This window comes from Branchiostoma lanceolatum, chromosome 11, assembly GCF_035083965.1.
Source record: "Branchiostoma lanceolatum isolate klBraLanc5 chromosome 11, klBraLanc5.hap2, whole genome shotgun sequence".
In the NCBI taxonomy this organism is placed as follows: Eukaryota; Metazoa; Chordata; class Leptocardii; order Amphioxiformes; family Branchiostomatidae; genus Branchiostoma; species Branchiostoma lanceolatum.
The window spans coordinates 752,980-778,618 of NC_089732.1; the positions used below are offsets into that span (position 1 = coordinate 752,980).

Sequence of the window (25,639 nt, forward strand, 5' to 3'; positions counted from 1 at the left end):
CGTCGGGCAGCTGCAGCTCGGAGCGCTGCTGCAGGATGGCCTTGACCACGTTCGGGTCGGGCCGCCACACGTCGGCCTCCGTGTCGACCTGTCGCACGGCGAACAGCCCGCGGGACGCCGCCTCGGACTCGCTCAGGTCGTACGTCTCCGCGCCCTCCACAGCGAACCAGCCCTTCGCCGAGCGGTTGAAGTCGCGGTACTTCTGGTACTCCCCTCGCGCCTCCGCGCTCACTTTCTCCACGTGGAACCCCGATCCGTACGCCCCGTCGCCGACGCCGACGCCTTCACCGCCGAACGCCGCGCCGCCGCCGGCTCCCCCTCTGCCGTCGCCGCCGGCGCCTCCTCTCTTTCCCTCCGCCGCTCCCTTTAAGCAGCGGATGACCGGGTCCTACCCATTTGAGAACCAGATGTGCTGGACCTGGTAGCCTTACAGGGCAATACTTACGGGATGTAAATCCTGAAGACCTGATCTGTGAAGAGACCACACCAGTCTACTCCACTTTGAGCACAAAACGCATTGTTGACTCTACTCTTAGCTTGCCTACAGTAAGCAGTTCTTCTCCTTTTCATCAGTCAGCAAAGTCAACATCAAAGGCACAATCATCATCCCCAACACCCAGCAACACACCCACTGCCGACCTTAACCCAAAATCAACATCAGAGGCACAAACACTGTCCCCAACACCCAGCAACACACCCACTGCTGACTCTAACCCAGGCTGGTCTACAGTCAGTACCTCCCCTCTGGTTGATCCTTCTGTAAAGTCTACATCAGAGCTTCCAGCTTTTTCCCAAACACCCCAGACAGCACGCAATGCTGACTCTAACGCAGACTGGTCTAAAGTCAGTACTGACTCTCCTTTTGGTTTTCAGTCGACAATGTCAGAAAGCAATGCTGGCCCTACTGGCGGTGGCATTGTCCTGTCTGTGCCTGTTCTTGCTACTCTGTGCATTTTTCTTGGACTTTTCATCATTTCCACGTTTGCCTTGGCAGTATGTTTCATGTATAAGAGGAGGGAAAGGGATCCTAATTCTGAGCAGAATTCTAGCAACTCGAACCCGGCAGGCACATCCAGTGGTCATGACCAGATAAGGCAGCCCGCAGGCAAAAACAGCCAATCCAAAATGTCAGATCCCGGTACAGAAGACAGCCAACATGTCTATAACGTTCCCACTGATAACCCTGGTGCATCAGAGTACGACAAAATCAACGAAATCAACCAATCAGAAAGGCCAAAGCAAGATGCAGGCAAGATGCAGCATCTCGGCAGCTTTGAGGATGGTTACGAGATTCCATCTCTCTCCCTGGGTCATGATAGTGGTGCCGATCCATAAGCAGGAGAAGGTCCATACGCCAAAAATACTTACTCAAGCAACTGGATAAAATTTTGAAACAGTCAGACCTTGCAGACAGCATCCGCTGTCTTTCGTCAGTGACTGCAGAAAGTCTTTTGTCAGTGACTGCAGAAAGTCTTTCGTCAGTGACTGCAGAAGGTCTATAGTCCCACAAATTTGTGAACTGCCAGACAGCAGCTGCCCCTGGTGCTGATAGTCCAAACCACTATGAACCCCTGAGGAACCCCAGCAGTCAGCAGCAGCACACCTACACATGATTCACCATTAGACAACACCTGACTATTGCCATTACTCTCTGTACACAATGGTTGGCCCTGAGTAGGGTGCTGATCCATAACCAAGAGAAGGTCCACAGTCCCACAAATTTGATAGTCCAAACCTTTATGAACCCGCAGTCATCACCAGCAGTCAGCAGCAGCACACATACACATCCCTGCTGCCTCATGATTTACAACACCATTAGACAACACCTAAACAATTGGTGATAAAGAGGTATTCCTACCAACGAACAAATCAATAGTACACACACATATAGTTACCACTCACGTGGACATGCAGTAGTAGAGACAGAAATTTTAGAATGTGCCACCAAAAGGTACACAGGCTAAATGAATTGTCTTACAAGGAAAAGCTTAGGAACCTCAACCTACCCACACTAGTGTATGAAAGATTGCATGGAGATCTGATGAACACTTATAGATATATTCATGATTACTTTAATTATATTATATCATATTCTACTCTTTAAAGAATATTAACTCTATCATTTTCCGGTAAAATTAATCAACTATGGTTGTCATTATGTGTCTAACAAGAGGGAAAATGTTACAAACTTTGGTGTAAAATTCATAACAAACACTTGTTTAGTTTTCAGCAAACTTAGTACTTATACCACTCGTTAGGGTGACAGGACAAGTTACATTCATTGTTGCTGCGTATAATTTTTACTGTATAATTGTGCTAGAATTCATGCTTGAAATATTTACTTAGTTGAAATTAACTTCATAGTTACAATTTGACTGTAACTTGTACATATAGTCTTGTATGGAATTGATAAAATCAATGTTAAATCATTGTATGAAAACCTAGTTTGAAACTACTTGTATAATCCTGGTGAAAGGCCTTGCTTGGCTAATATAATCATAGCTGATGTAAAGAACTCATTAGAAATTGGCTTGCCCTGGACACAGCACTGATGTTTTGCAATGTACCAAAAAGAGCAGCTGCTACAAACTGTGTAATTTACATAAAGAAACTCTGTGAGTTTTCTTAATAGTTTTCAGTAAACGTTTCACCACATGTTAGGGTGACAGGATTAGTTTAATTACTGTGGATACTCTTGAATAATTGTAACTTCAATGTATTGATGGAAAGCTTTTGAACTAGTGAGCTAACTCACAATATTTAAATAACGTACAGTATTACAAAAAGGTAATATTCCTGGTGATATCATTTGCTTGGTTGATATAGATTATGGCTACAGCAATGTAAAACTAAATTTTGAAATTGGCTCCTATATTGGACACAGGACTGATGCCTTGCAAGTTTTGACAAAACTGTAACAGGAGACCGGAAATTCAATGCACTTTCACAAGTGCAACTTGCTTATGCTTACTGAATATGTTTGTTTGAGCTGTATCTCTATGGGAAGCCACCACAAGCCTTGCTGCCTGGCTGACCTATGTATTGTACTGTCAGATTTTTAATAAATCCTAAATACTGAGGGAAACTCAACTGTGTTGGCCAAGTGGTCTCAAGGAGTGCCTGTGGAGTTGGTGTGTTACTGAACACCATCTAACACCCACCCAAAACACGTCATTCCTTGGTACTAAACACCATCCACACACCAAAACACACCTGTCCTTGGTGCTGAACACTATCCAAACACCCAAACAAACCTGTCCTTGGTGCTGAACACTACCACACACCCAAACACACCTGTCCTTGGTCCTGAATGCCATCCATTCACCATAACATACCTGTCCCTGGTGCTGAACACCATCCACACACCCAAACACACCTGTCCTTGGTGCTGAACACCATCCACACACCCAAACACACCTGTCCTTGGTGCTGAACACCATCAAAACATGCAAACAAACCTGTCCCTGGTGCTGAACACCATCCACACACCCAAACACACCTGTCCCTGGTGCTGAACACCATCCACACACCCAAACACACCTGTCCTTGGTGCTGAACACCATCAAAACATGCAAACAAACCTGTCCTTGGTGCTGAACACCATCAAAACACCCATACACACGTGTCCAACCACCTTTTGAGCTCAGCGCTGAGTTGAAGAACACAGTTAAGACAGGCTTTCAAAATTTGTGGAACTTTCCAGGATTTCCACTTCTAATCTGAAGACATTCATTGGATAATAGGAAGAATATTAATTTTGTTAGGTTAAAATACAGTTGTGTTGGTTCATACGTCATACCAAAATGTTGACAGGGAAGGGACAGCGTAAGAAGGCAACTGGTTGGAAATGAGTTTTCAAGTTGTTATCTATTATCTATTTCTCTATCTATCTATCTACTGTAACTCACTTTAATATAGCGGCAGGAAATTATAGCGGTTTGGGGAAAATGGAGTAGATCACGGCACTTAACTTTAACGGTGGGAACAAACATTACTGTCTCAAATATTACTGATCAAATATTTGCGATGATGAAATTTTATCTATCCATCTATCTATCTATCTATCTATCTATCTATCTATCTATCTATCTATCTATCTATCTATCTATCTATCTATCTATCTATCTATAATATACACAGACACAAAAATGGTACATATACATACAACCATTCAAATAGTCAAACATGAAAATACACATACACACAAAACACAGGCACACACACACACACACAAACACACACACACACAGGCACGAATACACATATTCATGCATGCACACACAAACATACATCCACAGACACAAATACATTTATGCACACATTCACGCACACACACACACACACATACATATCTGCACACACACGCACCCACCGACACACACAGACATCACCTGCAAAATGTAGTTAGCAGGAAAAAGTTGGGATCGGTAGAGATACGACTTAAAATTAGCTGAATATCAGTGTAGAAAGGGGTAATTGGGTTTACAGAGTATCAAAAACAACTCATTATGTTCAGACATGTAACTACACGTACCACCTGTATCACCTGAGGGCATGTAGGACAAAAGGCACTGTCGTCCGACCCCAACGTCTATAATTAACCTCAGGTAGTCCAACCACCTCAGCGCTGAGTTGAAGGACACACTTAAGACAAACTCCCCTTAAAAGGAGTTTGCGGACTGAAGACAGCTTCTTTACGTGCTAAGGTTAGTCAATCAACTTCATCTCTGACCCTACATGATACCTGACGTATTTTCTGTCTATGACAGTTCATAGTTGGAAAGATTGTCCGATCAAATGTTTGGCTCCTACGTCCTGACAAAATGGCGACGAGGAACACTGTCAGAAGGCACTGGGTTGGCACACAGCCACCTTCTAAAAATCTTTCCTTACTGAAGTTACATACAACATATTAGCTTTTCTTACTGAAGTTATAAACTTAATAAGGGTCTTTCAAAAGATTTCCACTTATTCTTAAGGGAAATAGAGAGGATATTTCAAGGTCTCAAATAAGATGTACTTGTGTCAACAAGACAAGGAAGACTGACATTATACATGATTGTATAGTACTGTACAGTATACATGTAATGTCAGTTATGGATAATCATGGAATTTCTCATGTTTCTGAGTCAATCAGCCTGAATACTGAGGTGTTCCCGGATACGGTATATTTTATATAAAACATGTCAATTGAATAATATATTTCATGGTTCTTTGAACTTACACACCTATGTTTTATTTTTGCAGATACCATTTTCTTGTAATGTCTTGCCCACTAAAACATCTGTGCCTTGCAGTCCTTCCTTGAAGGATCAGGGTAGGATCAGTCTTACTGATTTGTCCTTAAGTCTGTCTTTGTTGTGCATGCATTGAGGGCCTCACCAGGTGGTGGAGGATAGATAAAGAAACTTATAAAAGAATGAATCGTTTGTTTTCCTTATTTTTGGTATGTAAGTACCTTTGATGATATTTGACTTAATCAGATGTTGATCGTGCAAATAAGGATCTAATAGCTTTTGGTTCTCTAGAGTGCCAGTCAGTGTAATACTTTCTGATCTCCTTTATTAATCGAACCTGTGAGAGCCGGAAAAGTTGTGAAATTTCGGGCCAGTGGAAAGTTGGTTCAGGCCAGTTGAAATGACTATGTACTAGCCTTATTAAGAAAGGAAGTTCTTCAAGACTTGTTGAATTCTACGGACACAAACAATTTTTCTAAGCTAATGAATCTAATCTCTGTTCTAGAAAAGTTACATCCCAGTATGAGCAACAAAGCGAGGAGGATGCTGGTTCTTCTGCTGATCATCCTGAAGGAAGCTGGACCGACCGCAGCCTGCAGCAGCAGCTGTTCATCAGAATGTGACTGCAGCAGCAGAGGCCTCACCAGTGTTCCCCAGGACCTGCCTACAGACATCACTATGCTTACATTGGAGGACAATGCCATCACAACCTTAAGTCAGTCTGATTTCTCAAGGTATACAAGCTTGACAGTATTAGAACTTAGTCAAAATCAGATCTCTGTGATCCAAAACAAGACATTCAACAACTTAACCAGCCTAACTCGACTGGACCTTGGAGCCAACCAGTTAACTAACCTACCAGCTGACATATTTGTGGGACTTGGTAATCTGCAGGAGTTGTATCTTCAAGATAACCAGTTAACTAGTCTCTCATCTGACACATTTGAGGGACTTGGTAATCTGCAGACCTTGTATCTTTACCAGAACCAGATAACAAACCTACCAACTGGCATATTTGTGGGACTTGGTAATCTGCAGACCTTGTTGCTTAGCATTAACCAGTTAACTAGTCTCTCAGCTGACATATTTGTGGGGCTTGGTGAACTGGAGACCTTGTATCTTCACCACAACCAGATAACAAACCTACCAGCTGACATATTTGTGGGACTTGGTAATCTACAGATCTTGCTTCTTTACCAGAACCAGTTAACTAACCTACCAGCTGACTTATTTGTGGGACTTAGTTACCTAAAGAGGCTTGATCTTAGGTGGAATAGCATCCACAGTATTGAGGCAGGCATGTTCAATGACACAACAAAGCTTCGCATTTTAGATCTTGGGTACAACAGCATCAGCACCATTGCAGCCAACACATATGACCTACTGGCCTCTATTTCAACCGTCGACATTAACAACAACCCCTGGCAGTGTGACTGTAGGATGGCTCCCTTTAAGCAGAGGATGAACAGCTCCTACCCATTTGAGAACCAGATAATATGTGCTGGACCCGGTAACCTTACAGGGCAATACTTACGGGATGTAAATCCATACGACCTGATATGTGAAGAGACAACAGCTGTCTACTCCACTTTGAGCACAAAACGCATTGTTTACTCTACTCTTAGTTTGTTTGCAGTTAGCAGTTCTTCTCCTTTTCATCAGTCAGCAAAGTCAACATCAAAGGCACAAACACTGTCCCCAACAGCCAGCAACACACCCAATGCTGACTCTAACCCAGGCTGGCCTACTGTCAGTACTTCTCCTCTGTTTGGTCCTTCCATCAAGTCTACATCAGGGCCTCCAACATCTTCCCAAACACCCCAGACAGCAAACCCTTCTGACACCAACACTTCCTGGTCTAAAGTCAGTACTGACTCTCCTTTTGGTTTTCAGTCGACGATGACAGAAAGCAACACTGGCCCTACTGGGGGTGGCATTGTCCTGTCTGTGCCCCTTGTTGCTACTCTGTGCATATTTCTTGGATTGTTCATTATTTCCACCATTGCCTTGACAATATGGTGCATGAATAAGAGGCGAGAAAGGGATCCTAATTCTGTGCAAAATTCTAGTAACTCAAACCCGGCAGGCACATCCAGTGGTCATGACCAGATAAGGCAGCCCGCAGGCATAAACAGTCAATCAGAAACTTTGCATCCCAGTACAGAAGACAGCCAGCATATCTATAACGTTCCAACTGATGATGTTGATACAGAGTACAACACCATCCCTGAAATCAACCAACCAGAAAGTCCACACCAAGGTGCAGGCAACATGCAGAGTCTTGACAGTTTTGGCTATTTGGTTATACCGCCTCCTCTTCCCACTGAGAATAAAGCTGGCCCTCAGGCCGGTTCCCACAGTGAACCAGCAGATGCAGCAGCTTGCACAGGCGGTGGTCATGACACATGGACAGACGAAGCAGAGTATAATGACGTCATTAGTCACTCACAAAGACCACAACTGGCCTCAGGACAAATTCAGCATCTCGGTAGCTTCAACAATGGTTATGAGGTTCCATCTCTTTCCCTGGGCCCCGAGAATGGTGCTGATCCACAAGAAAGAGAAGGCCCACAGTCCCACAAATATGAGAACAGCCAGGTGATAGCAGCTGCTAAAGATGCTGCAGCTGGTCCACAGTTTATTGAATATGAGAATGATGAAGGAATAGAAGCTAGAAAAGAAGGTCCACAGTCCCCCAAATATGAGAACAGCCAGGTGATAGCAGCAGCTGCTAAAGATGCTGCAGCTGGTTCACAGTTTATCGAATATGAGAATGATGAAGGAATAGAAGCTAGAAAAGAAGGCCCACAGTCCCCCAAATATGAGAACAGCCAGGTGATAGCAGCAGCTGCTAAAGACGCTGGGGCTGTTCCACAGGCTATTGTCTATCAGAACGATGATGAGTCCATTGATAACCAATCACAGACAGCAGCTGCCCCTGGTGCTGATAGTCCAAACCACTATGAACCCCTGAGGAACCCCAGCAGTCAGCAGCAGCACACCTACACATAACACAATTAGACAGCACAAAACCATTGTAGATAAAGAGGTTTTCCTATCAATGAACAAATCAATGATACACCCACATTTAGAGTGAGGGGCACTATATAGCTACCACTCATTGGTGGTAGAGAAAGAAAAAAGTTTACAAGGGGTAAGAAGAAAAGAGTATGCGGGCTTCAGAAATTGTCATACCAGGACAGGTTTAGGGTCCTCAAGCTAACATACACTATATAAAGGATTGCGTGGCATGGAGATCTGATAAACACTTAATAAGTATATTCATGGTCATTTTGATGATAGAACAACATATTTCAAGCAAAAAACAAACAAAAACTTAAGACACTAGGAGGATACACTTGTAAGAATATTGAAAACTACTGCCAGAGACAACAAGAAATATTATTATTAAATAACCATATTCTATATTCTACTCTGGAAATAATATTCCACTCTATTCTATAGAGGTGAGGAACAATCCTTTTCAAAATCGAACCCTTTTCCTGTAAATTATGTCTTCATATGTATAGCAACAGCAAAAGTGTTACAAACTTCTGTGTGGAATTTGTAAGAAATGATTTGTGTTCAGCAAAGCAAAACTTAGTACTTACACATGTTAGGGTGACAGGACTAGTTTAATTACTGTGTATACTTTTCTAATATTATATGTACTAGAATTCATGGTTGAAACATTTATCAAAATTTACTTCTTAGTTTCAATGTAACAATACAGTCATTATATTATGAAAATCTAGTTTAAACTACATGTATATTTCTGGTGAAAGGCCAGGTTGCTTGGATGATAAAATTATAGCTGACAATAATGTGAAAGAACTTGATTGAAATCAACTCCTTATAATATGAGACAAAGGACTGGCGTGTTGCAATGTACCAGAAAAGCAAAAAGGCAAATGTACAGCAGTTTCACAAGTACTACTTATACATCCTATGCTCAACATACTGAGCATGCTTGCTTTATACGTTTGTGAATATTAGTCATTAAGGAAATTGAAGAATAAAATCTTGATTCGATCTATACCATTGGATTACAACATGAAAATCTTAGACGTTTCAGATGCCAATCCAAGATAATTCATCAGTGATTCAAAATAGATGTTAAGAAAAAAATTGAAAATATTAATTTTGAATCACTGATGAAAGATGTTGGAATGACATCTGAAATGTCTGACATTTTCATATTGTAATCCAGTGGTAAAGATTGAATCAAGATTTATTTCATGTTTGCTTCAGTTTGTATCATATTCTGTATCTCTGTGGGCAGCAGACACCTGGTCACCTTTGCTACCCTATGTTATGTACGGGTGTCACAGTTTTAATAAATGCTAAATACTGAGGGAAACTCAACTGTGTTGGCCATGTGGTGATGTGTGCCTGTGGAGCTGGTGTGTGACTGTGACTCTATTATCTATAGGTCATTAAGTAGAATGTGACTATGGTTCGAAAGTCCATGAGCAAACACACCTGTGCCTGAACACCATCCACACACAGGTAAACACACCTGTCCCTGGTGCTGAACACCATCCACACACAGGTAAACACACCTGTCCTTGGTGCTGAACACCATCCACACACACACACACACACACAAACACACCTGTCCCTGAACACCATCCATCCACACACACAAACACACCTGTCCTTGGTGCTGAATGCCATCCATACCCCCAAGGTGCGCCTATTCCCAAAAACTAATTTCGAGCCCTAAAGTATTGTGGATATCGAACTTGGAAGTTATGTTGCAGTACCATAGAAATATGCCAGGGGTCCATAATAAATCTGTTTTGCTAACACCTAGCTACGCATAACGTTATCAACGCACATGTAATACCAATTGGAAATAATAAAGATCCATCCGATTCAACAACTTCTCGAGTTATACTATCACAAACACACAGCAGACACCACATCTTGTCAACCTTCCTAACAAAGGTATAAAATCAAGCTGACCAAATTTGAGTACATTTGACAACTGATATTTCTGGAATCAAATGTAACGCTACGATATCATATTCCTACTGTGAGACTGTTGGGGGGAGGGGGGCAAATACGTTTTAATTCAATTAACTCGAGATTGGTTTGACCGATTACTTTCAAATCTTCAGTGTTGAGAATGCCCACGAAGAAGTGACGATAAAAGAAGATCAACTGCGATCTGTGGTCACCGGACTCTCCCAAGGCAAAGTTTATTGTCGTCAGAGCAAGGAGGATTAAACCTCCTTGGTCAGAGGCCACAACACGCTGTAGTCTCCGAGGACAGAAAAGGTAGAACCAGGACTATCGGCACCTTCAATAGGTACAAATGGCATGAAATATAAAGGACTCATGTATCCCCCGCATATACACGTACCTTACATGTAGTCTTTCATCGTCAGCCCGGCGAACAGTGGTCTGGTCTCCTGGACCTACTTCCGGTCGTTCGCCATCAGCCGCCATCTTGTCCAATCCTAATCTCCAAGCAGATGTTAGAGTGCAAAGTCGTAACGTTTTTCTCGCCCCCGTTTTCCTTTTTTCAAAACGGAAAATCCAGATAAGACGATTTTGTTTTCCAACGTCTGCCTTGGGTTTGCATAAATCTCACAATAATCCATACTAGTTTTGTTTGTTTTTGTTTGAACCTTTGTTTATTCGGCTTTTACAAAGGTTGGATATTAAATATATATTATATGTACTATATATGTGTAACTTTTGTAGTCTTATTCCTCGACATTCTTGATAGATGAATATGATAAATAATGACTCATTAATTAGCACGTGTTTACGGTGACATAACGCAGTGACCTATGACCTATAAACACCGAATAAACCACCGAGTGAGTGAGTGACTGAGGATGATCATTTCTGCGTTGCAACTCAACACAGTAAGTACACAAGGCGGTCAGAGTTGGCACAACAACCTTTAATATGTATTCTTTTAAACTTCATAACTCCACATTTTTTTTATCTTTATCTTTTTTCCCCATACATTTGACTGTATCAACTGTCTCACGTTACGTTTACTCATAACCTGCACAGCCAGCATAGATATACAAGCAGAACTGATGACTCATCGTTTCTTGTGGTGACATCAGAACATGTTTACTATGTCATAAAGAACAAGCCGACTAGTTTATACACAGAAAGCCAAGCACACTGGCGGAGGAAGACACACTTTTAACAAACTATGTGCCAACTTTTAACAAACAAATTGTGCCATGTGCGCTTCTTCCTATACATTAAGTCTTCGATTTGTAGATAAAGCTTTGTTCAATAACAATAGACTAAGTGTACTACTCAGCCTATACCTCCCCTGACCCCATCACCCCGAATCGTGCCTTCATTACCTCCCTATATAACCAGCACATCTGGATACAACTCAAATCTCTATGGACGAAAAACTTGTCTGATATTTCTGATGGCCCCTGTGGGCCTGCATCACCTTCGGCTCTACTGCAATAGCTCTGGAGACTGAAAAGTTTCATGTTCGCAATGAGCAAGTCTGGTTATATCTCTGTACACGTTGCAATAAAGTACGCCTCACCCTCACAGTATAGCCTGGTACCCAGTCTTCATGGGCCCGCAAGGGGTCTTTACCCGGCCCCAGCTCTACAAGACATATGCCTTTTTCTGCCTATCTTTCTAACCGGTATTTCTGATTACTGCCGTCCCGAAGAGTGAGGTGATTGAAGCCGACCCCGTAAAAATCCTCCGGCGTGCGCTAATGAACTGTGCGAGGTTGCATCACTCCCAGCACCGAAGACATACCGTGGAGCCCCCGGTGAGATGGTTACCAGACTACTCTCGGGCCGTCCCGCCTACAAGTTACTACTACCTACAAGTCCTCTGACTCGGGCAGTCCCGCCAGCTCGTCGGGCAGCTGCAGCTCGGAGCGCTGCTGCAGGATGGCCTTGACGACGTTCGGGTCTGGCCGCCACACGTCGGCCTCCGTGTCGACCTGCCGCACGGCGAACAGCCCTCGGGACGCCGCCTCGGACTCGCTCAGGTCGTACGTCTCCGCGCCCTCCACAGCGAACCACCCCTTCGCAGACCGGTTGAAGTCGCGGTACTTCTGGTACTCCCCTCGCGCCTCCGCGCTCACTTTCTCCACGTGGAAGCCCGATCCGTACGCCCCATCGCCGACACCGCCGCCCTCCCCAGCGAACGCCGCGCCGCCGCCGGCTCCCCCTCTGCCGTCGCCGGCGGCGCCTCCTCTCTTTCCCTCCGCCGCCCCCATCACGGCCTGCACGGCGCCCACGGTCTCAGGCTGGTCTCCCATCATCCCCTGGAATGAATGAATGAATGGATGAATTTATTTCAATAGTTACAATAAAACCACACAGTCAATGACATGCCATTGTAGCCAGAAGCGCTGAATTAAGGCATGATTTGCAACTGATGTAAAATTTCTATTTGTATCAAAATATAGACAAGCAACCGAGATCAGTTAATTAGTAACTGGGCAAGAAGCGACAAGTTTTGGATTGAGTGGGTGATTTTGATACTGATTGTGCGTAGTTTCTACAGAGCTCGATGCGTCCTGGTAGAGACATGCTTAAAGCTAAGTCATATATTTTACATAGTTCTGACGTAATATGACTCTGTATGCTCTCTTTTGTACTGATACTATGGACTTGTACTGTGCAGCAGAAAGACAGGGATGCCAAACAGGGCAAGCGTATTCAAGCAGAGGCCGTGCGATCCCACAAAACACAAGAGTCAAGTCACTGGAACCAAGTCACTGGTACCTTCTCCAGGTACGTCGCGAAGGGCGCGCCGGGCTTCCGCAGGTGAGTGAAGGCGGGCTCGACGTCTCCAGACGTCTGCATGGCGGCGCTCCAGGGCGTCATCGGAGCCTTCGGCATCACCTGGGGTGTATTCAAAACACGGTGTTATGATATTAAGAAACAGGACAAAAATCGTCATCATCGATTATCATAGTCATCATCATCGTCATCAGAATCATCTTCATCCTCGTCACCATCATCATCATCATTGTCATCATCATCATCATCATCGTCATCATCATCATCATCGTCATCATCATCGTTGTCATCATCATCAACAACATCGTCATCAACATCGTCATCATCATCGATCATCATCATCGTCATCGATTAGAGCCATGATAACGATGATGACGATTATAATGATGCTGATGACGCTAATGATGATGGCGACGATGACGACGATACTCTTATCAAGATCGCCAGGGTGCCGCAGCTTCAACAAGATACTCGCTCTGAATGTTTTACTGATTGAAAAAAAAAACGCACCTTCTGTCCGGGCTTCTTGGGCGGCAAGGCGGGCGCAGGCTCCTGGGGCGGCGCGGGCTCCTCCTTGACGCGCCGGCCGAAGTACGGCAGGACCTCCGTGGGCGGCAGGTAGATGAGCGAGAGCCACGGCTTGAAGCTGCGGATGTCCTCCTTGGAGAACTGCACCACGCGCTTCTGGCGCCGCTGGTACAGCTGGGCGCCCTTCCCGCCCTCCGCCGTCTTTCCGTACGTCATGTCGTGCAGGGTGGACGGGCGCGTCACTACAGAAGAGAGAATGGATTGTTAACAGGCAGAAAACGTTTAATGTATGTCAATACGCTATTTACGTCCATAACTTTATTTTTTATTTTCTTATCCTGTCATGTTTACCCAGGGTAGCCCTGTGATTATTCTTGTAGTCATAGTTTTTTTAGGAATAGCTAGTTTAGTATTTATTGTATTGATTGCCTTGTCATTGTTGCCATACATTGTGCCGTGTACAATTGTCGAGCAATAAAGTTCATTCCTTCCTTCACTCATTCATTCCTTTCTTCTTTCCTTCATCCATTCATTCATTCATTCATTCATTCATATTTGTTGGACTTGGTAATCCACAAACTGCTAAACCATAAACCCTGTTACAAATACTGAAACAAACGCTACTGAAAACATATTCTTGGCAAAGCCAAAGGTAAAAAAACAAAAAACATCACCGACCTACGCCCAGCTTCCTTCTGTTGAGCTCGTGGCCTTTCCTGGCGGCGGAGTCCCCGGACAGCGCCTCGGTCCCGCCCGGCATGCCGCCCCCGCCCGGCTGCGCCTAGGAGGGCGGTGCAGTACATGGATCAAGCAGACGAAAGGTTGTTGTTAATTGTACTTTAAGTTGAAGTGCCTAGCTATAGTGGCACACGGGTCAACAAGTTATCTTGCTGTTTCTGTAGCAGGGTGTATTCTTACAGGGAAACAAAACAACTTTTCAGAGTCCGGAGATTCAGCTTCTGGAACACAACATTTTACGCTTCCTTCAAAAGACGGGTGCAGCCCCAACGTGCAACCGAGTTGCCTTTCCCAGGATTTGAGCTTAGTACTTTCGACACGGTCTTCGTCGTACACTTTTTGGTGATGGTGCCACAGGCTAGGATTTTCAAGCAGGCTGTGACAGAACCAGCTACTGACAAAGGTTTAAGAAGACAGTTTTGTCGGTAAAGCAAATATTACTAGACAGTATAATGTGCCGTTAGTACAAGAGAAGTAAAATGGCGTCTGCTGTAGTTACCTGTGCCTGCATGTCCACTGGTCGGTCCTCCTCGGTCGGCGTGACGTACTCTCCCCCCAGCGGCCCGCCGAGCTCCTTCTGCCCGCCGAGCCCGATCATCCTATCGTACTCCTCCCGGCCCATGGGCGGGCCGTACACCTCAGGCACCCCGGCGGCAGCAAGCGCAGCCTCCGCCGCCAACCTCGCCGCCTCTTCCTCGGCTGCCAGCCGGGCGTCGCGCTCGGCCTTCCGCCGACTCAGCTCGTCCCAGTCGATGTCTATGACGGGGAGCATGTCCCCGTCGGTCGGGATCCCCCATACGGAGGCGTCGTAAACCCCTTCATACCCTTCCGGCGCCTTCCACTGCGATCCCACCTCGGAGTCGTACGCTACATCCCCCGGGGTCCACACGTTCCGCTGGAAACCGTAGTCCTTACTCCGGATGTACATGGACGACGAGCCCGTACCGGACTGCGCCAGCTGCTCCGGCGGGGCCTCCTCCTCTGGAGGCCCGAAGCCGGGCTGCCAGACGTGCCGCCGGTATTGCACCTTCTGGTACTTAAAGTCCGGCTTGCCCAGGATGGCCTCCACGGGAATTACCTGTGCCGTCATGGCGAGGTCTAACCGGGCGGCCAGCTACGGACGTACGGGGTGGTGTGAGGGTCTAACCGGGATGCCAGCTACGGACGTACGGTGCGGTGTGAGGGTCTCACCGGGCGGCCAGCTACGGACGTACGGGGTGGTGTGAGGGTCTCGCCGGGTAGCTAGCTACGGACGTACGGTGTGGCCTGGGTGTCTGGCGGCGGTCCGTTCACTACGCCCTGGTGTGGGAAATAGGACATAATTATATTCATTGGATGAAGGAAAAATGATTTAAAAAATGAACGAAGCAACAAACAAACAAACAAACAAGCAAGCAAGCAAGCAAGCAAGCAAGCGACCGGTCAGCCAACCGACCGACCGACCGACCAACCGACCGACCGACCGACCGACCGACCGACCGACCGACCGACCGACCGACCGACCGACCAACCAACCAACCAACCAACCAACCAACCCACGTACCAAATAAACAACAGACAGACAGACTGACGGACAGAAAGAGGACCGACCGATCGACGCACTGATTGACTAAAAGACGTGATGCCTTGCAATTCTTACAGTCATGCAAAGTAATTATGTAAACACAACACCACATGGAAACGAAATGAAGAAAACTAGATTTCATATCTTAAAATCTGACAACGGCAAGGGACGGTTTGAATAGATTCGGCGAAAGTACGTAGTTGTTGAAAAGTTTCTATTCTTGTGTCTTATAGCTAGTCATTCTCAACCGTTAGTTAGAGCTAATGGAACACAGCGGTTGTTATTGAATGTGTTTGTGTGTGTGGTGGTGAGTTCAATCATCAAATGTTTACACGGTTGTTAAAGCTAGGGGTATATGAGTTACTGCACTAATACATTTGCCTACTAGTAGTCAGAAATCAGTAATTATGATCTAGCATAGACATAGATACAGCTCAGTAACAGCGACATGAACGTTTTCTTGACGAAAGACTTTTCTAGATTGCTATCACTCCTCTAGAAGGATATGAACAATATTAACTTATCATTCGTAAAAAAATAAATTAATGTCTACACTATCTATATCTTCAACATGTACATTGATTTTACAAAGTACAGAATTCGCGCGTCTACATCAGACTTAAACACAATGTTCTGAGTAGTTCCGAGTCTACTATTCATTTCAAATGCACTTAGGACGAACCCCTCCCCCCATGCGGAGTAATCTCCAAGTAGACGTGGGGTGCATCTTGTTTTAAACCTGTTTTAAGCCTGTTTTCGTACGTTTTTCTTTTAGTCCACGTTTTCAGCTCGTCGTCTTCCTCTGCCAGAAACGCGGACTGATAGAAAGACGTACAAAATTGACAAAAACACGCGTAAAACTGGACCTTACATCTGCTTGGAGATCAGAGTACAACATACTAACACGGAGACCGGGCATGCCGAGCGAGTTTGGGCGGACAGAAAAATGTTGCAAGTACAGAAGACTGTGTTCTCCCATGGGATAACAGAGTCGCACAAACAATTCTACCTGACAAGCGGACTCCATAGCGGGATACGGAATCGCAATCGTCGTCACAGAAAATAAAATAGGGTTGAAAATGTGTGATATTTACCGAGGAGAAGTTGTTGAAGTCATGAAGAGGAGGACATCTCGTCCCAGTACGGCGGTATTTGGTGCTACGGGCTCTATTTCGGACGGGCGAAATTTGATCACGCCAAAACGGTAAATGTCGCTGATGTCAGGCCACACGCTAAAACAGACAGACGGGTACGGGCGGAGCGAACTGGTGGCTTTCCTTCTACTTTCAAACCCTCAAGATCAAGAATTATTCCACAATCTGCAGCTATTATGAGAGACTCTATGATTGAATGATCCTTCGTAGACGACCACTGCGAATCAATTCTAAAATCGGCGTCCACAGCCATAATTTCACTTCAGGCTTACCAAAGCGACCATGTTGTTACGAATATAATTCAATCAATATCGATAACTTCTGTGTGGACAAACTTTGATCATATACCTGTCAGTTTGGATGGCCGTTTTGAAGTATTTGTTAGCCTGAGGTATACAGATTTTCAGTTTTGCAGTACAGCATCGCTATGGGGGTACGTGATCTATGGACGCAACACCAATATAGACCAGATCTTTGTATTCCAGCATTTGTTTCTACAGGGTTTCTGTGTATGCCATCACCACGAAACACCACGTAATTCGACTGTTCATACGACCAGGGTTTTTTTTCAAACGTGAACGGTTAAAATCTTCCCGTTTGTACGCCGATTTTACAGCTTCTACTGCATTTCCGTGCCTATAACATCATCGTATGATGCTCAAAACTACAGGAACGAAATGACTTCTTCTGACACGTACACAAACAAACAAAAAGCTTACAATCAGCTATTCTAAACAAAGGAGTTGCAACAAATGTTGCCATTCGTGTAACAGACGTCTAATGAAACTGTGAAAATTGCAACATTAAAAACACTCACGGTTCCGCAGGTCTTTCCGGGAAAACGGCCACCTGATATGTGTAGCTGCTCGTCCCGTCGCTATTTTTGGCGCGAAACATTCCAGGACAACCCGAGCATTCTTCCTGGCACGGGCGGCACGATAGCCTCCACATCAGGCTCGTGGACGTGTTTTTAAAGGCCGTTTTTGCTGATAAGGAATTTCTTTCTGAATGCTGTATTTTCCTCATCCTTTGCTGTGCAAGTGCGGTATAAAGATTGCAGCTACCACAACAAGACAGCAACCAAATAGCGGAAGATATTAAGCAGGAAAAAGCAACAAGAAAACTTCACCGGAGTCTGCTTAGAGGCTACTTACCTCATGACTGCTACAGCAACCGCCAAACAGAGTGCTCAGCTGGCATGTTCAATAAAAAGGCTAGAACCTTAGCTAAGGAAGAGCAGCTATGTTCTGTATATGGTTTGAAAGTTGTGCCAACTTTACACTAGTCGTTATAGCTGTACAAACTGCTGTTACGTTCAAATTTAATTTGATACATTTGAATTAAACAAAATTTCTAATTTTCAAAAAGTTTCAATGGAGTTACTATACCTCCCCCTTCACTGGCGATAAACATGGGGAAAGAAAGCATCTTTCATTGGTATATCTAGTTTCAGCAAAATGGCGGCTTGCTGTGCAAAAGTGCGACACCTAACGCATCTTTTCAGAACTGCAACAAAGTCTCACGATGAAACTTTTCACCACTTTTGTAGGTACAGATGATAGATGTGAATCGGAAGAAAATTACGACAAATGTACAATCAAGTGAAATCACTTTTATTGACAGTTGTAGCCTTTGCATTCACACTCAGCTCACTTAGGACTAACTTAACTTTGTGAAAGAATGGGATACTTAAATCTAAGGGTGATGAAACCATTCTTATGTCAAAGTACGCAAAATCATGGTCACATTCATGTCATGTAAATAGCTCAGATTTTTCCACTCTAAGTCTATTTTGATTTTGACAAATAAAAGCTCACTACAACAATGAGAAAATATCTTTTTGCACATCTAATGCATTGGGAGCATCTTTCTTCAATCACATTGCAACTATATTAAAAATAGAAATTTCTATATAATCATCAATGCTTTCAAGCCAAACTGCACATGAATTACAAGCATTTATAACATTGTGCTGATTCAAGTTCATTACTAAAACTGACAAGCATTTTGCTACCTTAGAGGAAATACATGCCATCTCAAAATACTTGAAAAAAACAATAAGTTTGAAAACATATGTCCTGTAGTCAGCTTCTGAAGAGCACAGATATTCATGTTTAAGTTTTGTGTTTTGTGTATTGGAGCTGCCAAGAAAACTGTACACAGTCTCATGTAAATAGTTTCATCAAGTAGGTAAATCACTGGATAACAAAGACAGTGTTTAAATTTACCTACTAGTATCACAACAAAGTGTTCATACCTAGCTGACGTTTCAGTGACAGTCTGTCACCTTCCTCAGGGCAATACTGACTATACAGTACTGGTTCTACTTCACACTGCAGCAGCAACACCTGTGCTACAGTACAAAGCAAAACTAATCGGTAGTGCCCAAAGAAAGGTGACAGACGGTCACTGAAATGTCCGCTAGGTATGAAAATTTGGTAGTGTACAAAGAACTGTAACTGTAAGGAAACCACCAACATCTAATACTGCTGTATGGTACAGTTGGGCCAGAATGGTGCCAGTCTCCTTTAGAATTCTTTGGATAGAAAAAATAGCAAAAACTGGTATCAGATGCAGAAAGGTATCAAAATAGGTACAACTGAAACATAGTATGAGTATGTAACTTATAATCCTAGAGTTCAGTCTGTTTTTACCATCATACTGTAGTAATAAAACCAGTTCTTCTGTAAGAGGAATATCTCATTCTATCTATAGTGCACAAAGTTACATCAACATTGAGTAGTCTCATCAAAGGATCTTTGAAATAATTAAACCAAAAACTCCAATGAATATAAACATAAAATCAACAGATTGAATGACAATCTAAGCTTTTTATTCATACTGCACAAAATCAATATTTCACAAATTTCCACAACCTTTCCCTATAAAGGTTCACAGGAAGCTACAAGTCTTCATGCTGTGTCATTCTTTTGACATTCAGTTCCAGAAAACGTCCACATATCTGCAGCCAACATCTTCTGCCACTCAGCAGTGTCCCCTATCAACTTAACTACAAACTGCACATTAATCTCACTTCACAAGAGCTCAGCAGCACCAATTGATTGTATTTCTCTACCTTCAGTTTTACAAAGAAGGGGCTTCAGACAACTTATACAAACAAGCACAAAGTAAAATCTAGTTCTGTCCCTTATGGCCCCACACCAATTTGATTTGCTGGTTCTCAGATTTCTGAAAAAAAAATTCAAAAAGAAATCGTTGATGAAGGTTACTAATAGACAACCAGGTGATAAGATACTCAAGCAACTGGATAAAATTTCAAGTTAAGAAATCTAAAATCTTTTAAGATTTTCTAAATCTTATCTAGTTGCTTGAGTAATTAATTTTGGCTCAGAAAGAAATCATACTTCATTGGAATAGAAATACAGTCTGTCAAGAAAGAATTACCTTGGTTCACATACATTGTTTGTATTAAGTTAGAAATTATTTCAGTCAGAAATCAAAATGATGCAAGTTTCATTTCAAAATATCCGAGATCCAACAAAACGAATTGGTGTGGCCTGAGGGATATGTCTGGTTGACGCTGACATTCGTGACGGATGTTTTGCTGTTGCCTAGGTGATGACGGTGGGTTGATCACGTCCCGTCAGCTCCCGAAGTTGAGACAACTTCAGCGCTATTTCTACCAGAGGCTTCAGCATGACCTGCAACAGTCGTTATTGTTCATGTAATAAAACTTGAACAATAAAACCCGAATTAGTGACTAAGGATAAGGATAAGGACCAACTTTAGGACCAACATCAAGGCCACTTTTTTCATTGAATCTCAAGCATTAAAATCTGCCTAAAGTGACCAACCATGGGAGGTCTTGGCTTGGAATCCGGGGTTCCCTGATTTGTCCCGTTGACGTTGTGCCCTTAGGAAAGGCACTTAACACGACTTTCCCCACATCACTCACAGGTGAAAATGAATGCCTAGGGTCGGTTAGAGACTTCGAACGGATAGGACATTGAATGGAGGTCCCGTGTTTGAGGAGAGCCACACCTCGATTATGCAAAAGAACTCACCACACTTATCAAAAAGAGTAGGGGTCCTTGCTGGTGTGAGTGGATCATATAAATCTGTCCGGATATGTAGCTTGTACTCTTCAGTACGAACCTGGTGTGTTATGACTTACAGTGGTTTACCGGGTATGCCAAACAAACAAAACGACCGACCGACCGACCGACCGACCGACCGACCGACCGACCAGACAGACAGACAGACAGACAGACAGACAGACAGACAGACAGACAGACAGACAGACAGACAGACAGACAGACAGACAGACAGACAGACAGACAAACAAACAAACAAACAAACAAACAAACAAACAAACCTGTGCGTCCAGCTTCTGTTTCACTGCGTCTGTCTCGTAGCTGTCCACGTACAAGCGGATCGTGGCGCCCACACTCCCCGTGCCGCTCAGACGGAAGATCACACGAGATCCGTCTTCAAACATGATCCTCAGGCCCTACAGAAGACAAATTTACACTAAATATCAACATTGAATCATCTTCACTTCCACATTAAATCTGTTTCCCCTAAAAAGTAATCTGCTTCATATTGATAGACGATACATTGATGTTACTTTTAGAAAAGCTTCTTATCAGGAAGATTCTAGGGATCACATGCCGAGACCGCATCTCAAATGCTGAAGTACAGAATAGAGTCAAACAAAACATTGGTCCATATATATGAAGACCATTGTGGGGAAAAGAAAACTAAAAGATGGGAGGATAATATCAGAGAATGGACAGGCATGACATTAAGTTAAACGCTAAGAAGAACAGAAAACTGGTTTCATCTTCTGTGGTGCCCCAACGGTCAAATGGTTAGACTAAGGGATAGATAAGATGAGAGACCTTATAATAAGATCTTATGATGATGGTAAGAAAGGAATAAAATGAAAATACCTGTTTAGTTGAGACACTCCCATCGATAGGGTCGGTATACATGAAGTTGTCAGCCTTCGCGACCTTGTACGTCTTCTCGCCGTGGGAAAACTCCTTCCCAACGAAGTCCGCGCCCGTGATGAGCTGCTCGACGTTCGCCATCATCTGATTGGCTGGAGCAGCGTCGACGTTCTCGTAGTCATACCTGTGGGGCACATCGCCTGTCAATCATTCTGAGCACGTAAAGGCTCCGCCCCGGTGCTGTAGCCAAAATCATGTTGCACATCATAGTGACAAACAAGGTAAAGGAAAAACAATTTAAAACCTGATGCCTAAACCTTGCAGTAACAGATTGAAAAACATAAGTTCTAAGTTTTACAATTTCAACCACTTGTTACCCGGCCCATGTTTTTTCTCCCTGGCCACAAAATGAATAAACTGCTACTACCTAAAAAGACGTCTTCAAACACGACTTTAAGACGTTGCTCACCTGGTGAAGAAGTTCCTCCCGTACTTGGCCCAGTGTGCATGAACTATCTCCTCCACGCTTGCCTTCCTTGCCGCCATGATTGACAGCCAGGACATGACCGCCCAGAACCCGCCCTCCCCTAGCTAACAAGACGTCTTGAAACACGACTTAAAGATATAGTTTACCTGGTGAAGAAGTTCCTTCCGTACTTAGCCCAGTGTGCGTGGACTATCTCCTCCACGCTGGCCTTCCTTGCGGCCATGATTGACAGCCAGGACATGACGGCCCAGAAGCCATCCTTCTCCCGGATGTGGTCCGACCCCGTGCCAAAACTCTCTTCCCCGCAGATGGACAGTTTTCCTGCATCCATCAAGTTACCAAAGAACTTCCAGCCTGGAGGGAAATATAGGTGCCTTAAGTACAGGACTCAGTATTCGTGAATAGTTTCATCAGGTTGGGGCTTCGTAACACCAAGGATCAGGATCACCCTGAGGAATGGTCACAGACAGTCCACTGAAATATCAACACTCAGGTAACTGTTAGATTCCTTCTAGCTGTGTATATGATGATGTGTATGAAGAACACTCTGTACTCAAGACTCAGTGTCATCTTTCGTTTGTTCAGTCCGACCCTGTGCCGAAGCCCTCCTCACCACAGATGGAGAGTTTCCCTGCATCCATCAGGTTACCAAAGAACTTCCATCCTGGAGGGAAATATAAACACAAGTCTTAAGTACAAGACTCAGTATTCGTGAATAGTTTCATCAGGGTGCTTCGTATGAGTTACATTTATGACTGCGTCCTTCCCACTGCAGCAACACCAAACAGCAGGATCACGCTGAGGAATGGTCACAGACAGTCCACTGAAAGATCAACACTCGAGTAACTGTTCCTTTTGGCTGTGTATGATGATGTGTATGAAGAACACTCTGTGCTCAAGACTCAGCAGCATCTTTCGTTTGTTCGGTCTGAGCAGGTCCCGAAGCTCTCCTCCCCACAGATGGAGAGTTTCCCTGCATCCATCAAGTTCCCAAAGAACTTCCATCCTGGAGGGAAATATAAACACAAGCTGTAAAGTACAAGACTCGGTGTTTACCAAAATGTATTTAGCACATATAGAAGAATGACATATCATATTCCACAAAAATGTGAATGTCAGAGTGAGAGAGAGAAAGGGAGAGTGAGGGAGGAAGAGAGGGAGGTAGAGATGGAGAGAGAAAGAGAAGATGACAGATATTCTGCATCCATCAAGTTCCCAAAGAACTTCCATCCTGTAGGGAAATATAGCTGCCTTAAGTACAGGACTCAGTATTCGTATAAAATATAGTTTTATGTCATACTTGGACCTCGAAATTGTTTGATACGGGTGTCTCTTTGTACTAAGTGCCCTCATTCTAGCTAATTCGGTCCACGCAACAATCTCCAATTCTAAAATAGGAATGATTTTAAGTCTGATTAAGGGAAGAACTATCCTGCATGCAGTATCTGCCTGGACCTGTGCACAAGCTTTGTAAGCACATGTCCATGTATGCTAGAGCCTTGTTTGTCAAGCGACACTTGATCTTTGTCAACAATAAGCCAGTAAAAACACCTGCTATTCAGGTAAGGAGTGTTACTGAAACTTAAGATGATTGACCTCACATGCTTCAAAAGGTCAACAAAATGGCGACAGCATCGTCAAGTTTGGGGGAGCAAATCTCTGAAGAACTGTCCTAGAGCTGCTCACCAGGCCCAAGGTGCTGCCGTGTCAGCACACCTTCTGTCAGGACTGCCTACAGGATCTTTCAGGGAGGGGAGGGACCTTCCAGTGCCCAAACTGCCGTCTGTACTGGTCAGGCTGCCACCCCAGGGGGTCAAAGGTTTGCTGGACATTTAAATAGCAGGCAATATGTGTGACAGGCTCCAACAGCAAGCAAAACAATCAAAAGAAACAAGGAAACAACCCCAGTCTGGAAACAGGTGCAGCTCTCACCCCTCTGTGCCAGTATTGGGACATGTGACAGTCCAGTCCCTCCCATCTGCACCAAACCGAGGAGAAAGAGTGACGTTTGGTGGATATGGATCAGGAACTGGACAGTTCATGTATCCTTCCGGTGTTGCTGTGTCAGAGGAAGGGGAGATCTTTGTAGCGGACCTCAGGAACCAGAGGATCCAAGTCTTAACCCTGAAGGGAACATTTGTGAGACAGTTCCCAACAGTCGTGTCAGGACAGGAGATAGAGCCATATAACGTGGCCATGGACGGGGAGACGAACCTGTGGGTGGTGGGGAACACAGAGACTGCCGGTTTTGCAGTACAGTACCACAAACAGGGCAGGGTACTGAGGAAGTTTGAAGTACAGAAGACAGGGTGGGACAGAGGAGTTGCCGTGAACACCAGGAAGAACCACATCCTCATCACACAAACCACTGGAGACTGGCCTAGCCTACAAGGTGAAGTGCAGGTGTTCAAGCCAGACGGGACACTTGTGAGAACTGTGGGTCAGCAGCAGGGGATGAAGCGTCCATGGTACATCACGGTGGACGGGGAAGGGAACATTCTAGTTTCAGATTTGTGCGATCACTGTGTATATGTGTACAATGAGGATGGACAGTTTCTGTTGAAGTTTGGAGGTGAGGGAAGTGGTGAGGGTCAGCTGTTGCATCCCTTTGGCATCTGCACAGACAGGGCAGGTAACATCATTGTGATAGACAGGAGAAAAAGCCGTGTGGAGATGTTTGACAAGACAGGCAGATTCCTCAAACACGTAACCACGGGGGTTAAAGAGCCACAGGCTGTTGCCATGGCAACTCAGGGACAGCTGGTCATGACCTCTTGTAGGGAGCACACAGTCACAATATTTCCCAACTTCTAAATCAGAGTGGAAACGGTAATGATATGATTTTATATCAAGACTGAGTCACTTTTCTGACATATTGTTCCGTTTGAATTTAATACCATTGATACGCAAATGCCATTTTTAGTTATTTTATATTCAAACTGATCCACTGTTTGACTCCCATGGTCAGTACAATATTATTTGATTTCTGAACAAACATTACTGTTATACTAGTTAGTTATTGTAATTTAGTTGAATTAATGTCTTGCTACAATGTACAATGTACAATGTACATGTACTTAGTAATACAATCAATTAAATTTTATGACTACAGTTATTTTAGTTGATTTTCTTTCATGTTATGTCAAGGTCCTTCCTCCAATTATCTAACAACTGTGTCATTAAATGTTTTCAAAACTGCTTCCCTAGCTGCTCAATAATTTCACAACATTAAGCACTGGCATTCACAGGTAGGCACAA

At 44.1% G+C, this 25,639-nt stretch overlaps 5 protein-coding genes and 1 long non-coding RNA gene across 8 annotated transcripts in view; 2 read left to right on the forward strand and 4 right to left on the reverse strand.

Moving 5' to 3' along the window:
* LOC136444784 (protein wntless homolog) overlaps positions 1-10,691 on the reverse strand; it is an 87,043-nt gene extending 76,352 nt beyond the window's left edge. The window contains exon 1 of the mRNA XM_066442528.1: positions 10,611-10,691. Coding sequence (XP_066298625.1) covers positions 10,611-10,691 — 81 coding nt within the window. The remainder of the gene's footprint in view (positions 1-10,610) is intronic.
* Positions 604-1,605, reverse strand: LOC136444788 (uncharacterized). Its single transcript, XR_010757322.1, has 2 exons — positions 852-1,605; positions 604-737 (listed from the first exon to the last, which is right to left on the reverse strand). It is a non-coding gene; the product is annotated as an uncharacterized lncRNA (long non-coding RNA).
* Positions 5,744-8,249, forward strand: LOC136444992 (leucine-rich repeat-containing protein 15-like). Its single transcript, XM_066442823.1, has one exon. It carries the CDS (start codon positions 5,760-5,762, stop codon positions 8,247-8,249), a length of 2,490 nt encoding a protein of 829 aa, XP_066298920.1. The 5' UTR covers positions 5,744-5,759.
* A 447-nt stretch (positions 10,692-11,138) lies between the features above and the next one.
* LOC136444775 (uncharacterized) lies at positions 11,139-17,923 on the reverse strand. Of its 2 annotated transcripts, none has more exons than XM_066442517.1 (6): positions 17,799-17,923; positions 14,763-15,562; positions 14,204-14,306; positions 13,508-13,767; positions 12,980-13,099; positions 11,139-12,516 (listed from the first exon to the last, which is right to left on the reverse strand). In XM_066442517.1, the coding sequence occupies exons 2-6, from the start codon at positions 15,351-15,353 to the stop codon at positions 12,067-12,069; spliced, it is 1,524 nt and encodes a 507-aa protein (XP_066298614.1). In that variant the 5' UTR covers positions 15,354-15,562; positions 17,799-17,923; the 3' UTR covers positions 11,139-12,066. The 2 variants fall into 2 exon arrangements, with proteins under 2 accessions (XP_066298614.1, XP_066298615.1); XM_066442518.1 differs by lacking the exon at positions 17,799-17,923 and adding an exon at positions 16,922-17,034.
* A 2,345-nt stretch (positions 17,924-20,268) lies between these two features.
* Positions 20,269-22,733, reverse strand: LOC136444782 (phosphoglucomutase-1-like). 2 transcript variants are annotated; one of them, XM_066442525.1, is made up of 4 exons: positions 22,528-22,733; positions 21,895-22,078; positions 21,318-21,452; positions 20,269-20,643 (listed from the first exon to the last, which is right to left on the reverse strand). In XM_066442525.1, exons 1-4 carry the CDS (start codon positions 22,710-22,712, stop codon positions 20,554-20,556), a joined length of 594 nt encoding a protein of 197 aa, XP_066298622.1. In that variant the 5' UTR covers positions 22,713-22,733; the 3' UTR covers positions 20,269-20,553. The 2 variants fall into 2 exon arrangements, with proteins under 2 accessions (XP_066298622.1, XP_066298623.1); XM_066442526.1 differs by lacking the exon at positions 22,528-22,733 and adding an exon at positions 22,364-22,494 and having other exon boundaries at positions 20,272-20,643.
* A 1,496-nt stretch (positions 22,734-24,229) lies between these two features.
* LOC136445014 (tripartite motif-containing protein 3-like) lies at positions 24,230-25,195 on the forward strand. Its single transcript, XM_066442845.1, has one exon. It carries the CDS (start codon positions 24,230-24,232, stop codon positions 25,193-25,195), a length of 966 nt encoding a protein of 321 aa, XP_066298942.1.
* The last annotated feature ends 444 nt before the right edge of the window (positions 25,196-25,639 follow it).